Raw genomic sequence first — 14,689 nt, 5'->3', positions numbered from 1 at the left:
TCTGGACATCATGACTTGGTTCATTGGATTTGACGACTGCCTAATGCAGAGATCTTCTGAACCAATTCTTTATATATATATATATATATATATATATATGTGTGTGTGTGTGTGTGTGTGTGTGTGTGTATTATATATATAATTATATATATAATACAATAATATAATTATATATATATATAATTTATTTATTTTTAATACACACTGCTTTATGAATCATGTTGGAAAAGAAAAATAAAACAGGAAAAAAACAGAATAAAGAAGTGAACATGGCATGGGTTGATTTATACTCAGTCTCTTTAGTTCTTTTTTTGGATGCAGATGGCATTTTCTGCCCAAAGTCTATTGGGATTGCCTTGGTTCACTAAACCACTGAGAAGAACCAAGTCTCTCACACTCGATTATAGCACATTCTTGCTGTTATTGTGTGCACTGTATTCCCGGTTCTGCTTGTTTCGCTCAGCATCAGTTCATGTAAATCTTTCCGGGACTTTCTAAAATCAGCTTGCCAAATCAATTCTTGAAAAACTAGCAGTGTGTCTTGATGGGTAAAATGGTGGACTTGCAGTTAGTCATCTATTAAGCAATTATTATATGCCAGGAGCCATGCTAATACTGGGGATACTAAGAAAAACAAAAATGCAGCTCCTATTCTCAAGAAATGCACATTCTAATGTTGCAAACAGCATGAAAAAAATTTGGCATGCCAAAAATGGAAGGTATCCCCAGAGAGAAGATAATTACAGTTTGGGGGGATGCGGGAAAGGGGAATAGTGGGAAAGACCTTAGAAGAATTAAGATTTTAACTGAGTCTTGGGAAAATCCAGAGAAAATTAAAGGGAGGAATAAGGTGAGAAAGAGCATTCCAAGCATGGAAGAAAAGCAATCCAAAGGCATGGAATGGCAGGCAAATGTCTAAGACAGACTGGATGCAGCACGCATTGGAGGAAAAAGCTCCCCCCTTACCCAAAATCATACGACCTCAATATGCTGATCTCACAAGATGAATTTCCACACTAAAATTGTTGATACATGGGTTGATTTCATAAAATGTTCATGATTTTTTTCATGATGTGGTGAAAGGTCATTCAGACAAAACACAAATCAGTTAAAAAAAAAAAAAAAACCCAGCAACCAAATACAGATCAAGCAGATGCAAAAAAAAAATTGCTTTGCTAAAAATCTTGCAACTTCAGCTTCTCAGACAAGTCTTACTACTCAAAAATATGAATGCACTCATTAAGATCCACCAGGATTACTGTTTGGTATTTTTACTTGAAAACTCACTGCTGACGCTTTCTATTGCTGTCATTGAACTGTGTTCAACATGGTTCCTTCATGCCTTCTAGTAAAATAAAGAACATTGGGTTTCAGAGCCAGAGACATGAATTTGAAACCCAGCTCTATTACTCACAATCTGTGTGATCAAACTACTTTCCTTGTCTGGGCCACAGTTTCCTTCTCTATAAAATGGGAGAATTGAGCTAAATCAGGACTTTTTAACCTGAGCTCTATGAACGTTAAAAAATATTTTGATAGCTGTGTTTCCTTTGCATTTTATGTGAATTTTATTTTGTGTGCTTGAAAACATTACTTTGATTAAATTTTAAATTAAATTTTATTAAATTATTATTAAAAACTATTCTGAGAAGGAAGAGATCCACAGGCTTCACCAGATAGCCAAATTGGGCCATGACATAAAAGACGTTAAGAGCTTCTAGACAAAATGATCTCCAAGTTCACTGCCAACACTGATATTTGATCATACGTATTTGCTTCATAGTCTGACATATGTTTGCCTTTTTTTTTTACTGCTTCCCACATTAACTCTGAGAAGCAAAATTAAAACATGCCCCACACATATAATCCTGACTCTAATCACCTGTTATGCTCATGTGCATGCTTTGTAAATCACTATTTTAAAAATTACATGAAGGACAAAAACAAAAGTTTATTTCCCAGATTTTTGCTTTCTTTGTATCGTCACTTTTAACCACTGAAATATGAATGGTTTCTGTGTTTAGGTCTTACCCTGTCCCATGATCTCATGAATGCTGAGACTGTTAGTCTCCCTTTGGAATCCTGTCTTGTCAAAATAAGACCTTGGGTTCTTGAAGACTCTTCTGACAGAGCACACACTATGGAAGGTCCTATTCCACTGAGCTAGAAGGCTTCAAGTCCATGTGATTTCTGCATCCATCATCTGAGAACCAGTCCAACTCAATTCAGAGAAGTTTCTCTCCACAGGCCTGGCCATAAGGTGATGAATTATTTTGGCCACAACTCATTAAGATGTGTACTAAGGCATGAAGGAATTATACTCTGAATTCAATTTATGAATGAATTTTCTGAATCCATAATAAATTTATGAATTCAATTCCACAAGCAATATTTAAGCATCCATTATGTGCTAATGTGCTGGGGATACAGAAAAAAATAAAAACCAATCCCTGCTCTCAAGAAGGTTATATTCTACTGAGATTAGGGGAGGAAGGAACACCAAATACATAGATAATTAAATACAAAATATATACAAAGCAAACAGGAGTGACATGGCAATTTCTTGAAGCTCTGAAACAGGTAAGGCTTTTTCCTTGCATAAGTTTTTTAGCCACCATATGCCCCTTCTTTGGGGTATGCATCCACCTCTGGAATCCTACCCTGGACTGAGTTATCCTAGTTGGTGGCTCAGTGAGTGACTGAAAACTTACCTTATCAATGATATTCAGCTGATCCCAGCCCAACCTCTCTAACCCCATCTACCCCACACGTTTTACTATTTCCCTGCTGCTGGATATATACTTCACCCTCAACTCCCACAGAATTGATTGCCCTAAATATCTCTTCCCTAGACCTATGACTCCACAGACCAAAACTCCATTCCTTGAATATTAGACGGAAGCTACATCTAGAAGTTCTCTTCTGCTATTAAAATGAAAGCTGTGTGAGGGAAGGAACTGCTACTTTTGTCTTTGAGTTCTTCCTGCTTGACTCATAGTAACACTTCATTTAAAAAAAAATTATCCATTCAAATATTATAATGAAAAGTATCTTGATTTGTTGTTGTTGTTGTTTCTCCCAAACACCTATTTAGGGAGGTTGACACAGTGTTGTTCTCTTGCTGAACTAATGAGAAGCCTGAGAAAGCACCTAGCAAATGAAATTAGAATTCCATATCCAGACAGAGATTCATTGCTCAGGGAAGGGAATAGTTCCCAAAGGAATAATAGGATTGTAATGGTGGATACACTGAAATAGCCTTTTTATCTTCTGTTCAAGAAATAACATTTTTTAAAAGTGAATACTTCTTGTCCAAATAAAATGCTAACCTTGTACCCATTTCAAAGACCCCATCCTGAGTTTCCATCTCCCTCTACCAGCCCAGGAAGACAATCCAGAAGCCCTGGAGAAAAAAAAATTAAAGCAGAAAACCCAGTCTACAAATTACTACAAATAACAGGTCAGGTAACAATAGACTATCTCCTAGCTGGAAAAAGTTATAGTTAAGGACATAAGCATCGATTGCTGCTTAGAACCTTGCAGAATTAAAAAAAAAATGACCTTTCTTTTCATTTTAAACACCAAGTCCCTAGACTTTTAAAACCCCTAATTAAAACATTACAGTAATTAAAGTGTCATCGCAATTAACAGAATGAAACCCTAAGCCACATCACCAAGGAGGAAAAAGTCCTTCCAGTAGTTTCTAGTCTCTTAAAATCTGTCCTTAGTTTTTCCTTAAAAAAAAAAAATGCAGCTGATCCTATTAAATTCATTTTGCAATCTTTACACTGGGCTGCTTTTCTCTCTGTATAATGTACATTTTAGTGAATGTGGATGGACATATGGAAAGTAGAAATGTGAATATGTACGTATACTCTATGGCAAAAGCTTTTGAGGTCACAAGAGGAGAGTGATCCTCTGACCTTGCTCGTTGAGGTAAGTCATTTTGATCCTCTCTGGGCTTGTTTCTTTTCCCACAAAACAATATTAATCATAGTCCCACTAATTCACAGAGTTGTGGCAAATTACATAAATATGAGCTGTTATATACATGTGTACATACACCTGCATGTTTATCCCAACAAGAGTCAGCTCCTGCTCCCCAGTCCCTCCCCTGATGCCTCATCACGGCTGGAGGTGACCCTGGGTTCACCATGGACCATATTAGCATGATTTCTCACAACTAGAAAATCTCCTCGGAGGAGCTGGATGCGCTAGCTAAGTGAGGTGTGAGGGTTCATCACCGATTTCGGGATGACAAAGTCGGGGACCACGTCAACTCTTTGAAGTCAGTCAGTGAAAGCAAAGGGGTATTTATTTCCAAGCGCCTCAGCGGAGAAAGTCCCCAGATTAAGGAGCCCCCAGATCGTTGAAGTGTGGAACCATACACCCGTGTGCAGAAACTTACATAAAGCAAACACACTATCCGGAATATCTCCCCCGCCCCCAAGTCATAGGACGCTGCTGGCACGAGGTACAAACGACCCAGAACAACTCATTCCGGAGGTGCAGAACAAGGTTCCCTTTGAAAGCCGCTGCCTCCCCCCCCATCCCCCTCCCCCCAGTGCTTTTTTTCAGGTACTGCGTAAAGCTGCTGTTTTAATACGTTCTCCTCGCACCTGGCCGCATCCTAGCCGCTCCTCGGGTCGCCCTCCCTCCCGTCCCGGCCCCAACCCCGTCTTCTCCAGCCCCTCTTCCAGGTGCTGAACTGTTATTTTAATACAAGTTTCTCCCCCTCCATCGCTTCCCGGCCCTTTACCCGCGCACCCCTGCGCCTCTTCCCTGCCTGTCCCAGCCCTCTCCCTGGATCCCCCTGACACTCGGAGCACGCCCCAGACCTTCCGTCCCGTACACTTACCGTCCCAGGTACTACATCTACTTCCTCGACCTTCTGCCCCCATACCCGGCATTCCCTTCTCCCCCCAGAGTTCTTGCTCTTCGCACCCCACCCCCACGTCGGACTTCTCCCTCGAGCTCTCACCAGTCCACGCAGCGCTGACCGGGGCGCCGGCCCGAGCCAGCAGCAGCAGCTGGAGGAGGAGGAGGGGGCCACAAGGGCAGCTGGGGGCGAATGCAGCGGGGAGAACCGAGGGGAATCGCCCCCCTGCGGCCATGCCCCCCGAGCTCTCTGGGAAGGGTCCCGAGGCTGCGCGGAGGCTGGAGGAGGCGCTCTGGGTGGGAGCGCTCGGCGCTGCGGCCAGCTAGTCCCACTGGAAGCCGGGCTCGGGACCGGACCCTGCTGAGCCCCGCCTCCCTACCAGCCACTCCCCCCGACAGCCACGCCCAGAGCCCAAGCAGCATCCTAGCCCCGTCCGGACTTGCCCCAAATGGGCCCCTACCCGCTCAGCCATATATCCCCATTAAGTCCTTCCCCACTCAGCCTCACCCCTGCCCTACGGAGGCCGCCCCACCCCCAGCACCTGCCCAAACCCCTTCCTCCTCCACCCCTCCCCTCCGCCACCACCCCATTTCCTCAGTGACGATCCCTTCAGCCGGCCCCATCTCGTGGTTTCCCTCCCCCTTTTAGCGCCCCCTCCCAGGCAGACCACGCCTTTATCCTAAAGTCCAATCATCGCTAGGGGGCGGGGACTTAGGGAGGGGCTCTCAATACTGGGCACGTGCGCAGGGACAGACAAGAAATAGTTACTTCCCACTCTGTCAAATATTAAGCGCCTACTGTGTGTCGGGCGGGCACTGAACTAAGCGCTGGGGATATAAAGAGGCAAAATTCAGTCCCTGCTCCTCAAGGAATCCAATAGAGCAGAAAAACAACTTATATTTAGGATAAATAGGAGATAATAAGAGAAGGAAGGCATTCGAACTGAGAGGTTGGAAAAGGCTTCCAGGAGAAGGTGGGATCTCAGCTGGGACTTAAAGGAAGCCAAGGAGGTCAGGAGTCAGAGCGGAGGAGAGAGAGTCTTCCAGGCACGGGGGATGGCCAGAGTGGGGTGTGGAAAAAGTAGGGGAGGAGTGTCAGGTTGTGAAGAGCTGCCAGCATCAAATAAAAGGTTTTCTATTTAATTCACCGGCCTGGCAAGGTCAGAATCTATCTCCCCCTCTCAGGACTTGGCACAGGGCTTTGTCCACGTGGGCTGGTCCTTCGTCCATCCACCCCATCCCCAAATCTGGACACTGTCCCTCTTCTGCATTTTTCCTGTACTTCTGATGCTTCTGTCTGGCCAGGGGAGCTGAGCTCGCCTTTGTATTCTAGCCCCTTTGTTTGTGTTCTGATATTTTTCTCTATGTGTCTACTTATATTTTGAAACTGCATGGATTTAAAGCAGGAGAGCTTAGTGCCCATTTAGTTCAATCCCCTCAGCTGACAGAGGAGCACATTTAGAAATTTTGCATTTAAGATTCTGTAGCTAAACCTGCCTTTGCCTTGATTGATTTACCACGAATTAATAGAATATGAATTAATTTAAACATAAACATTAACCTCCCTCTTCTCCAGAGAAAGCAGTGGGTTTGGGGTTTAAGTGCTGTCTGACACTGTTAATACATTGGTTGGTGGTTCCGACTTGTTTTTATACCTAACAAAGGGGTGCTCCTTTAGGGTAAAGGGATATATCCAAAAATGATGGTGCAATCAAAAACAAAAGACCTCGATAGAGAATGAAAAATATGGAAGGGAGTGGAAATAGTGCTGGCTCTAGAGTCAGAAAGATCCTGAGTTGTGATTCCGACTCTGCTACATGCAGACAATTCACTCCAGCCCCAGACTTTTATTTCCTCTCTAAAATGGGAGAGGTGAGTGGATTACATGACCTCTAAAGTCCTTTCTGTTTCTATTTTTTTATCCCAAATTGAGAGAAATGTTTATTGAATGAATGAAGTCTTCCTACATGCCTCAGTTGAGTGAGATAGTGACCTTTCCCCCACGAGGGCTGTGCCAGAGGATCAGAGATTCTAGCAGGTCCTAATTTCAAAGAGTGTCAATGAGAGGTCCCTGGACTGTATCTTTTTGAAGAGACCTAGCCCAGTGAAGGCAACACTTCCATCCTGGAAGAGAGGATTTCTGGCTTTAGCAGCTCATATAGAATATTAAGGAGTGGATCTATAAAAGGAAGGTCAGTTTGATTGGATCAAAGCATATGGGAAGGAGGAAGTGTCCACTGAGTCTGTTGGTTGTGAAGGACTTTTAAAAGATAAGAGTATACATTTAATAAGTCACTTAACCTCTCAGTGTTCCACTCTCTAAATTACAGAGGAAATCCATTCATTGACAAGAAGCATAAGTTCAGACCAAAAAGTAAGGTTATTACAATCTCGGTGCTTTCCCACAGAGACTTGAGGCAAGTCATTTTCCAAATGGGGCTCAGTTGATCCACTTCCAATGTGGGGATTAGACCAGGTGACCCAAAAGGCCCCTTCCAGCTCTGCCATTCTCTGATATCAGCAGGGATGACACATGGCTCCTTCAGATGAGTAGGTAATCCCAGCATTCTATTATCATCAATTAACATTTATAAATATCACTCACTCCATCTGTCACCAATGCTTAGCAACTTGGACAGTGATTCTCAGTTGCCAGCTAGAAACCTCTTTCCAAATCTCCATAGGTCCTGGATTCTGCTGCTCCTGTTCATAATTGATTAGCAAGGTCTATTTGGCACAAAAGACCTGATAAATTCTCTCTGAACTTCAGTGGTGGAGCATCAACATTCTGAGGCTGACTCTTCTTAGTTCTTTTTGGAGGAATAAGCCACAGACTATTGGAAAAACAAACTTTTGGTTTTTCTGGCTGCAAAGAGTCTGAATAACATAGAAAAAAACAGTTGCAGTGATCTAGTTCTGAACACAGCCATGAAAATGGAAATAATGGCCAACAGAGTCAATTTTTGCAAATAGCTAGAGGTCATAATGAAGGTCCTATTAATGTCAAAGGCAAGAATAAACATCCCTCTCATATGCAAGCCCCAATCCTGAACAATTGTCTGTGCATATTGTGCAGCATGCAAAAATATAAATAAATAAAGCAAGTTCCCCAGGAAAGGGAAAATTACTTAAAAAAAAAAAAAAAAAAGGCAAGTGTGTAGATTGGAGTTCTTGTTTCTGGCCCAAGAGGTGGTATGGTATAGTCCTACTACTACTACTTGTGTGAATTTGAACAAGTCACTTAATTTCTCAGTTTCCTCATTTGTAAAAGGAAAGAGTTGTGACCTCTAAGACATCTTCTATCCCCAAATTATAGGTTCTTAATCTGAGATTCATGAACTTATTTTTGAAAATATTTTGATAACTGTATTTCAATATAATTGATGTCCTTTGGAATTCTGTGTATTTTTTTTACTTCTTTATTTTATCTTTTATTTTATTTTTCATTTCATTTATTTATTTATTTTATCTTATACTTTATTGTTCAGTTATTTCAGTCTGGTCCAACTCTTTGTGATCCTGTTTGGGGTTTTCTTGGCAAAGATATTGAAGCGATTTGCTATTTCCTTTTCCAGCTCATATTACAGATGAGGACATTGAGACAAACAGGGAGAAGTGACTTGGCCAGGCTGCATTTGAATCCAGATTCGGATCCATCGCTGTATGCACTGTGGCGCCACCTAGTGGCGCATCTTACTTGGTGCCATTGAAAACCATCCCGAGAAAACATCGCCAGACTCCCCACGGGACCCGGGAGACAGAGCACGTTAAGAATCTCTGCTCTAAGATGGGGGGCGTTTGGGGGTAAGACTGGGGCATCTCTAATAGGTCCCTCCAAGGCGCAATGCTACAAAGCAGGGCTTGGTTTCTTGTTTTATTGAAAGGGATCTTTAACCTTCAAAGTGTGTCCTGTGTATTTCCCCCCAGAAAACCCCTGATTGGTCACTGACCAGGACGCTTCCAAGTTTGCACCGTACGCCCTCTCCCCAGCCCTTCTCCAGCGGCTCGCTGAGGGGGGGGGGGGTGATGGAGCGGGCTCCTGAAGGCTCGACGAGCCGAGCACCCCTTCCTTCGGTCCGCTCGATTTAATGTAGCATCTATTAAACCTCTGTGCCTTGCACGGGGGGTACGAGCAATGACCACGTAGTCCCAGGACCAGCGCGCCCTCAGGGGGCTTCCATTCTCCTGAGCATCACTGGGTGCAGCGAGGAGGCTTGGGTTCGGGACTGATTTGTGTGACCCTGGGCACAGTCTCCCAGAATGGAGGTAACAAAGCGCTTGCCCTGCAGAACCATCGTGGGGATTAATTACAAATAATTAATTTGTAGCAAATAATCAGTGGTTCTCAAACTTTTGTTTTCAGTATCTTTATCCTATTAAAAATGATTGAGGATCTCTCCAAAGCGTTTCTGTTTATCTGGGTTATATTTATAGACATTTACCATATTGGAAATAAAAACTATTTTTGAATTTGTAGACCCTCTAAAAGGGTTTCAGAGACCCCCAGGATTCTCCAGACCACACTTTGAGAACCACTGGTATCAATGATAGCAATGTTATGGCAGATCAAAGCATTGATTGTTCATTGAAAATTTCCAACGCCTAAGGAGAGATGAACAAGAACATTGTTCATCTAAGCGGTTGTTCATGTGAAAAAACAAATTCATGAAGGGAAGAGGGAGGGAACAAGAACACCTTGGAGACTCTCGCCAGAGGGTGGCTCACCTTGAGGCATTTAACCACCAGGTGGCACTACAGGCCTGTGGTTAACAGCCTCCAGGTAGCCAGCCCACGGCTGCTAGTAGAACCGGTGTTGGCCATTGGTAAAACCAGTGGGAGTGTAGGGATTCGTTGGAGAGAGCCAAGAGTGGGTAGGAGCAGGACAGCAACCAACATAAATCAAGGGTCAGGGAGCTCAGAGGGGATAGATATGGCAGAGATGGCTGGCGAATATTCTTAGACAAGGTGTTAGGGTGTTGGGCCAAAAACATAAGCGACATGGCCAGCGGGCATTAAACTGGGAAATTATCCCAACAGGAATCTGCCTCTTAGAGAAGCGCAAGATTTGCCCCTTCAGGGTCATGTTTATTATTCTCCAGATAGAAGCTAAGGTCCTCAAGGACTGATTCCTCCCCATAGGGTAGGTCTTGGAAGGTAAGTAACCATTCATGGGTATCATGTAGAAGAAAGGAAAAAAACAAAGAAATACAATGGGGAATAATTTTAAATTTTTTTATAAATGCAAATATTGCATCTATTTCAACAAGGAGGTTGAAGAGAGAAAGGGAGGTTCCACGGGCACCAAGATATTCAGCAGTACCTTTTTGTGGCAGCGAAGAACTGAAAAGAAAATCAATTCCCATTAACTGGAGAATGGCTAAACCAATTGTGATGGACTAATATGAAGAATTCAAAGAAGCAAGCAAAAGACTTTTTTGAACTGATGCAAAGTGAAGTAACCAGGACAACAGCATACATAATGACAACAATAATATGAATGGAAACAACAAAACACAAAATTGAATTCCAATTATAATGGTCTATTGCTGTCCAGTCATTGTAGTTGTGTGACCCCATTTGGGGTCTTGGCAAAGATCCTTGGAGCAGTTTGCTGTTTCCTTCTTTAACTCAATTTACAGATGAGGTAAATAGGATTAAGTGAGTTGGCCAGCATCATCCAGCCAATAAATGGCTCGAGGTCACATTTGAACTCAGATCTTCCTGATTCCAAGCCCAGTAGTCTATCCATTGCACCACCTACTGCTTTAGCTTAGCCTAGGTTAGTCATTATAGAGAGAAGATGAAAAAATATCCCCCACACCATTTCTTTGCAGAAGCGGAGGACTAAGAGTGTGGAAACCAGCAAACATTGTCAGACTCACTCACCCTTCCATCGACTAATTCAGGTCAGCACCTCCTTTGCAATTTAGAGTCTTAGAAAATTGCCCAGAGGTTAAGTAACTTGTCAGGATCACAAGCCAAGAAGTGTCAGACAGAGATGGAACCAGGTCTCTCTGGCTTCCAGGTGGGCCCTCCAGCCACATTATCCCATGGTCCATTCTCCTGATGATATCAAAAAGAGTTTGGAGTAAAATAGGGCACATGGGAAGAGAATCAGGCCAGATGACATTACATCCCAAGTCAGAAATAAATGGAGTTCACTGGGAGCGTGCATTGCAGTCTCATGTCATTCACCCAGTGATGCTATTTGCTTTGTGTAATGGGGTCAACTGAGCTAAACTGGGAGGATTGAAGAACTTTGCTACCCCTATTCCTAATGTCTATCTCAAGGTGCTGCTTAAAGAATAAATTCTGTATGAGGTCAGAGACCTGCAAGAGGAAAGCCCAATCAAAAGGCTTAATTTAAGGAAAGAATTGTGAATACTTTTCATGAGATTAGTTTTTCCCTGTACCACAGACCTCTCTCTCTCTCTCTCTCTCTCTCTCTCTCTCTCTCTCTCTCTCTCTCTCTCGCTTTCTCTCTCTCTCTCTCTTTCTCTCTTCTCTCTCTCTCTCTTTCTCTTTCATTAAAAACAACAACAACAATCTTTTTTTGATAAGGTTGTGAGCAATGTAATACCAGTCTTTAAAGAATTCAAAATAAAAGTTACCCAAAGAGTACATGGTGGGCATGAGCTGGCTGCAAGCCAGGACAAGAGCAGTCCAGAGGAAGTGGCACAGAGTTTGTCAGCAGGTACAGAGAGGAGCAGAACAGGGGGATGGAAGAAGAAGAAAAATATGTGTGGACACGAAGATGGTATAGAAACAAAAGATAGGGATGGAGGAGGAGGAGAGAGAAAGAGAAGGGTTGGGGAGAGGGGGGAGGGTGGGATAGGGGGAGGAAGGGAAAGAACAGAAAGAGAGGGGGATAGATTAAAGAAGGAGAAAGAGAGAGAGAGAGAAGGAAAGAGAGAGGGGGAAAGAGAGAGAGAGAGAGAGAGAGAGAGAGAGAGAGAGAGAGAGAGAGAGAAAGAAAGAAAGAGAGAGACAGAGAAATAGAGAGAAAGAGAGAGGAGGGAAGGAAGGAGGGAGATTGATTGAGAGAACATACTAATGACCGGCCTCTATGTTCCATTACTCACGATACAACGGTGTGACCTAGAGGAAGGTCTAGTATGTTCACAATTTATGAGTGGACCTTGCCAGATAAGAGTTCTGAAAGAGGAGAAGACATGGCTAGGTGACATTCGAGCTCCTGGGATTAAAAGGTGTATACTTACAAAGCAAAAAAGAAATGTGTTTTTCACCAAGCAAAGAAACATAGAAGTGAATATTTTGAAGAATTTTCAAATCCTAAAGGCCCTATAAAAAGCCCAGTAGAGTTGTTAAAATAGGAATGGCCACAGCAATCAAAATGTTAAAGAACTTGCCAATATTTTCATCTGGACAGCTCTAAGAAAGGAAACTAATTTGTTTTTTTTATTAGTTTTCGATAACAAAACCCAGACCCACAAAATAAGGTTCAATGGCATCTCTGGACAGTAAAGTATATCACCCAGCTGCCCCAGAACCCATTTATCACATGTGCCATCCCTAAGCCACGCTAGAGCAATAACAACAATCTCTCTTGCAGCAAATGACCAGAAATAAAAACAGGCTCAATCTTTATTGCTGCCAAGTTTCCCATTACAGATCCTGTGATTGCTAGAGAAATCTAATTGTGGGAGGGAAAAAACAAGTAAATCACGAGAGGAGAATAATTTATGCCAAATCCTAGCCAGTAATAGGAAAGCTCAACCCAAGAAACCAAACTCCTCTATTTTGATTTTACAATTTGACCTATTACGAGATCGCTGGTGGACACGGGATGCTGGAACACGGAGCCCACTTTGTCCCTCACCGAGAACCCCACTTGCTTTGGATCCAGCCTGAGTTCACTCCCAGAGGAACCTGGCCTCTGTGTAACAGAGGGGCTATTAGTGTGTGCGGGAGCCAGCTCCCAGTAATTTGGGAGGACAAAGTGACGACGCAGGGGGAACAATGAGAGCAGTTGGGATGTTATTGCCGTAGTCCAGGTGGAGGGTGATGGAGAGGAGACAAGTTAAGATGACCACGTGGGGGGGATAGCACAACCTAGCCAACCCCACAATTACCCCAGCAGTGTTCCCAGAAGAATATGTGATAGGGAGTGGGAAATTGAATGAGAAACTAAGGTTTCTTTGCAACCTAAGATCACAAATTCAACCCCTAGACAAGTGACCAAGGCTGGAACTGTGGGTAACGGGTGGGCTAGGATCACAGGCTCAGGGCAGGCTGGGGATTCCCAGAGCTGACCATAGACAGCCCCCCTGGCCTAAGGGTCTGGAACACAAACTCAGCACTGACTTAGAGGCCCCCAAGAATGGGTCACCTAGAGCACATAATGAACATTGGTCCTTTACGCAGGAACACAGCAAGCACAAGGAGGTCTCCTAGCTGGGTCACACTCACAGTCTCAGGTCCAAAAGATCTCCTGGTCAGTAACAGCGGGTTATCCAGACAAGAGGTGTCCTTCATGGATGAGAAGAGATAAGCTGGCATGAACACGATCCAGAAGAGGAGAATAATTGAAAATTTTACAAGCAAAATCTCAAACAAAAATACACTTTGGTCCTAAGACCAAGTAGACTTTTGAGAAGAAACGTTGCAAACTTAAAAAAAAAAAATTAAAGGGGCATTATAAAACAAGGAAAATTGAGGAAATAATTAAAATGACAGTGAAAACTCCAGAGGAAAATTCTGGGAAGGGAAATATCGGCTTCTCACAAAGATACAAAAGTTTGTGCTGAAAATTAGAATGGACCAAATTAAAGTTACTGACTCCTAGAGATAACAGGATTAGACCAAAATAAAATTTAAAAAAATTAGAAATTAGACCAAAAAATAAGACATCTCATTTCAAAACCAACTGACCTGGAAAACAAATCAAGAAAAAATCATTTAAGAATACCTAAATACTATGACTATAAAAACTGTCTCAGGAGCAGCTAGTTGGTGCAGTGGATAGAACAACAGCCCTGAAATCAGGAAGATCTGAGTTCAAATCTGGCCTCAGACACTTAACACTTCCTTGCTGTGTGACCCTGGGTTAGTCACTTAACCCCAATTGCCTCAGCCAAAAAAAAAAAAAAAAAAAAAAGTGTCTGGATATGATATTTCAAGAAATAATGAAAGAAAACTGCCCAGATTTCTTAGAACCAATGGGTTAGGGGAAAGTAGAAAGAATTGATTAGTTTCTCAGTGAAAAACCCTAGGGATATCATAGCCAAAACTCAGAGCTTCCAGGTCAAAAAAAAACTACTACAAACTGCCAAAAAGAAAATCAGGTGGGAGCACGCAAGATCTGACAACTATAAAAGTGAAGAAACAGAGAGCATGGAATTCAACATTCCAAAAAGCAGAAAAACTGAATATATCTTTACAAGGGAAAAATATTCAACACAGTTATAAATAGAAATATAAGAAAAATGAGCACAAGGTAGCAATTGGAAAAAGACTTGAAGCATTTGTATTCTAATCGGGAGGAAGAAGTATAAGAGAAGAAATATAAAGTCAACAGGGGTCATAGAAGAAGTTGTCTACGATGGAGGTCAGGGGTGTTATCTTTGTTAGGTTATAATTTGTTTTGTTATGATCTGCTAATGTTAAAAGAGGAAAAGAAATGGTGGAGAAAGAATAGCTTCGGGAAAGAAAGGGAATGGATGTTGGGAGGAACTTATCTCACATAATTAGGGGACATAGATAGAAATCTATAAAAATGGGGAAAAGATGAAGAGATCAAGAATCACTTGAACTTCACTTTGAACTGATAATAGAATTAAGTGAGCAGAAC

The 14,689-nt window shown here is 42.5% G+C and overlaps 1 protein-coding gene across 1 annotated transcript in view; it reads right to left on the bottom strand.

Moving 5' to 3' along the window:
- Window positions 1-5,343, bottom strand: part of CHRNA5 (cholinergic receptor nicotinic alpha 5 subunit) — a 30,792-nt gene extending 25,449 nt beyond the window's left edge. Inside the window, exon 1 of the mRNA XM_051982430.1 lies at window positions 4,982-5,343. Coding sequence (XP_051838390.1) covers window positions 4,982-5,114 — 133 coding nt within the window. The 5' untranslated portion in view covers window positions 5,115-5,343. The remainder of the gene's footprint in view (window positions 1-4,981) is intronic.
- Between the last annotated feature and the right edge of the window lie 9,346 nt (window positions 5,344-14,689).

Source organism: Antechinus flavipes, chromosome 2 (assembly GCF_016432865.1).
Source record: "Antechinus flavipes isolate AdamAnt ecotype Samford, QLD, Australia chromosome 2, AdamAnt_v2, whole genome shotgun sequence".
NCBI classification, from domain to species: domain Eukaryota; kingdom Metazoa; phylum Chordata; class Mammalia; order Dasyuromorphia; family Dasyuridae; genus Antechinus; species Antechinus flavipes.
Note: the sequence above shows the minus strand (reverse complement) of the source record. Positions and strands in the feature narration are given on the sequence as shown.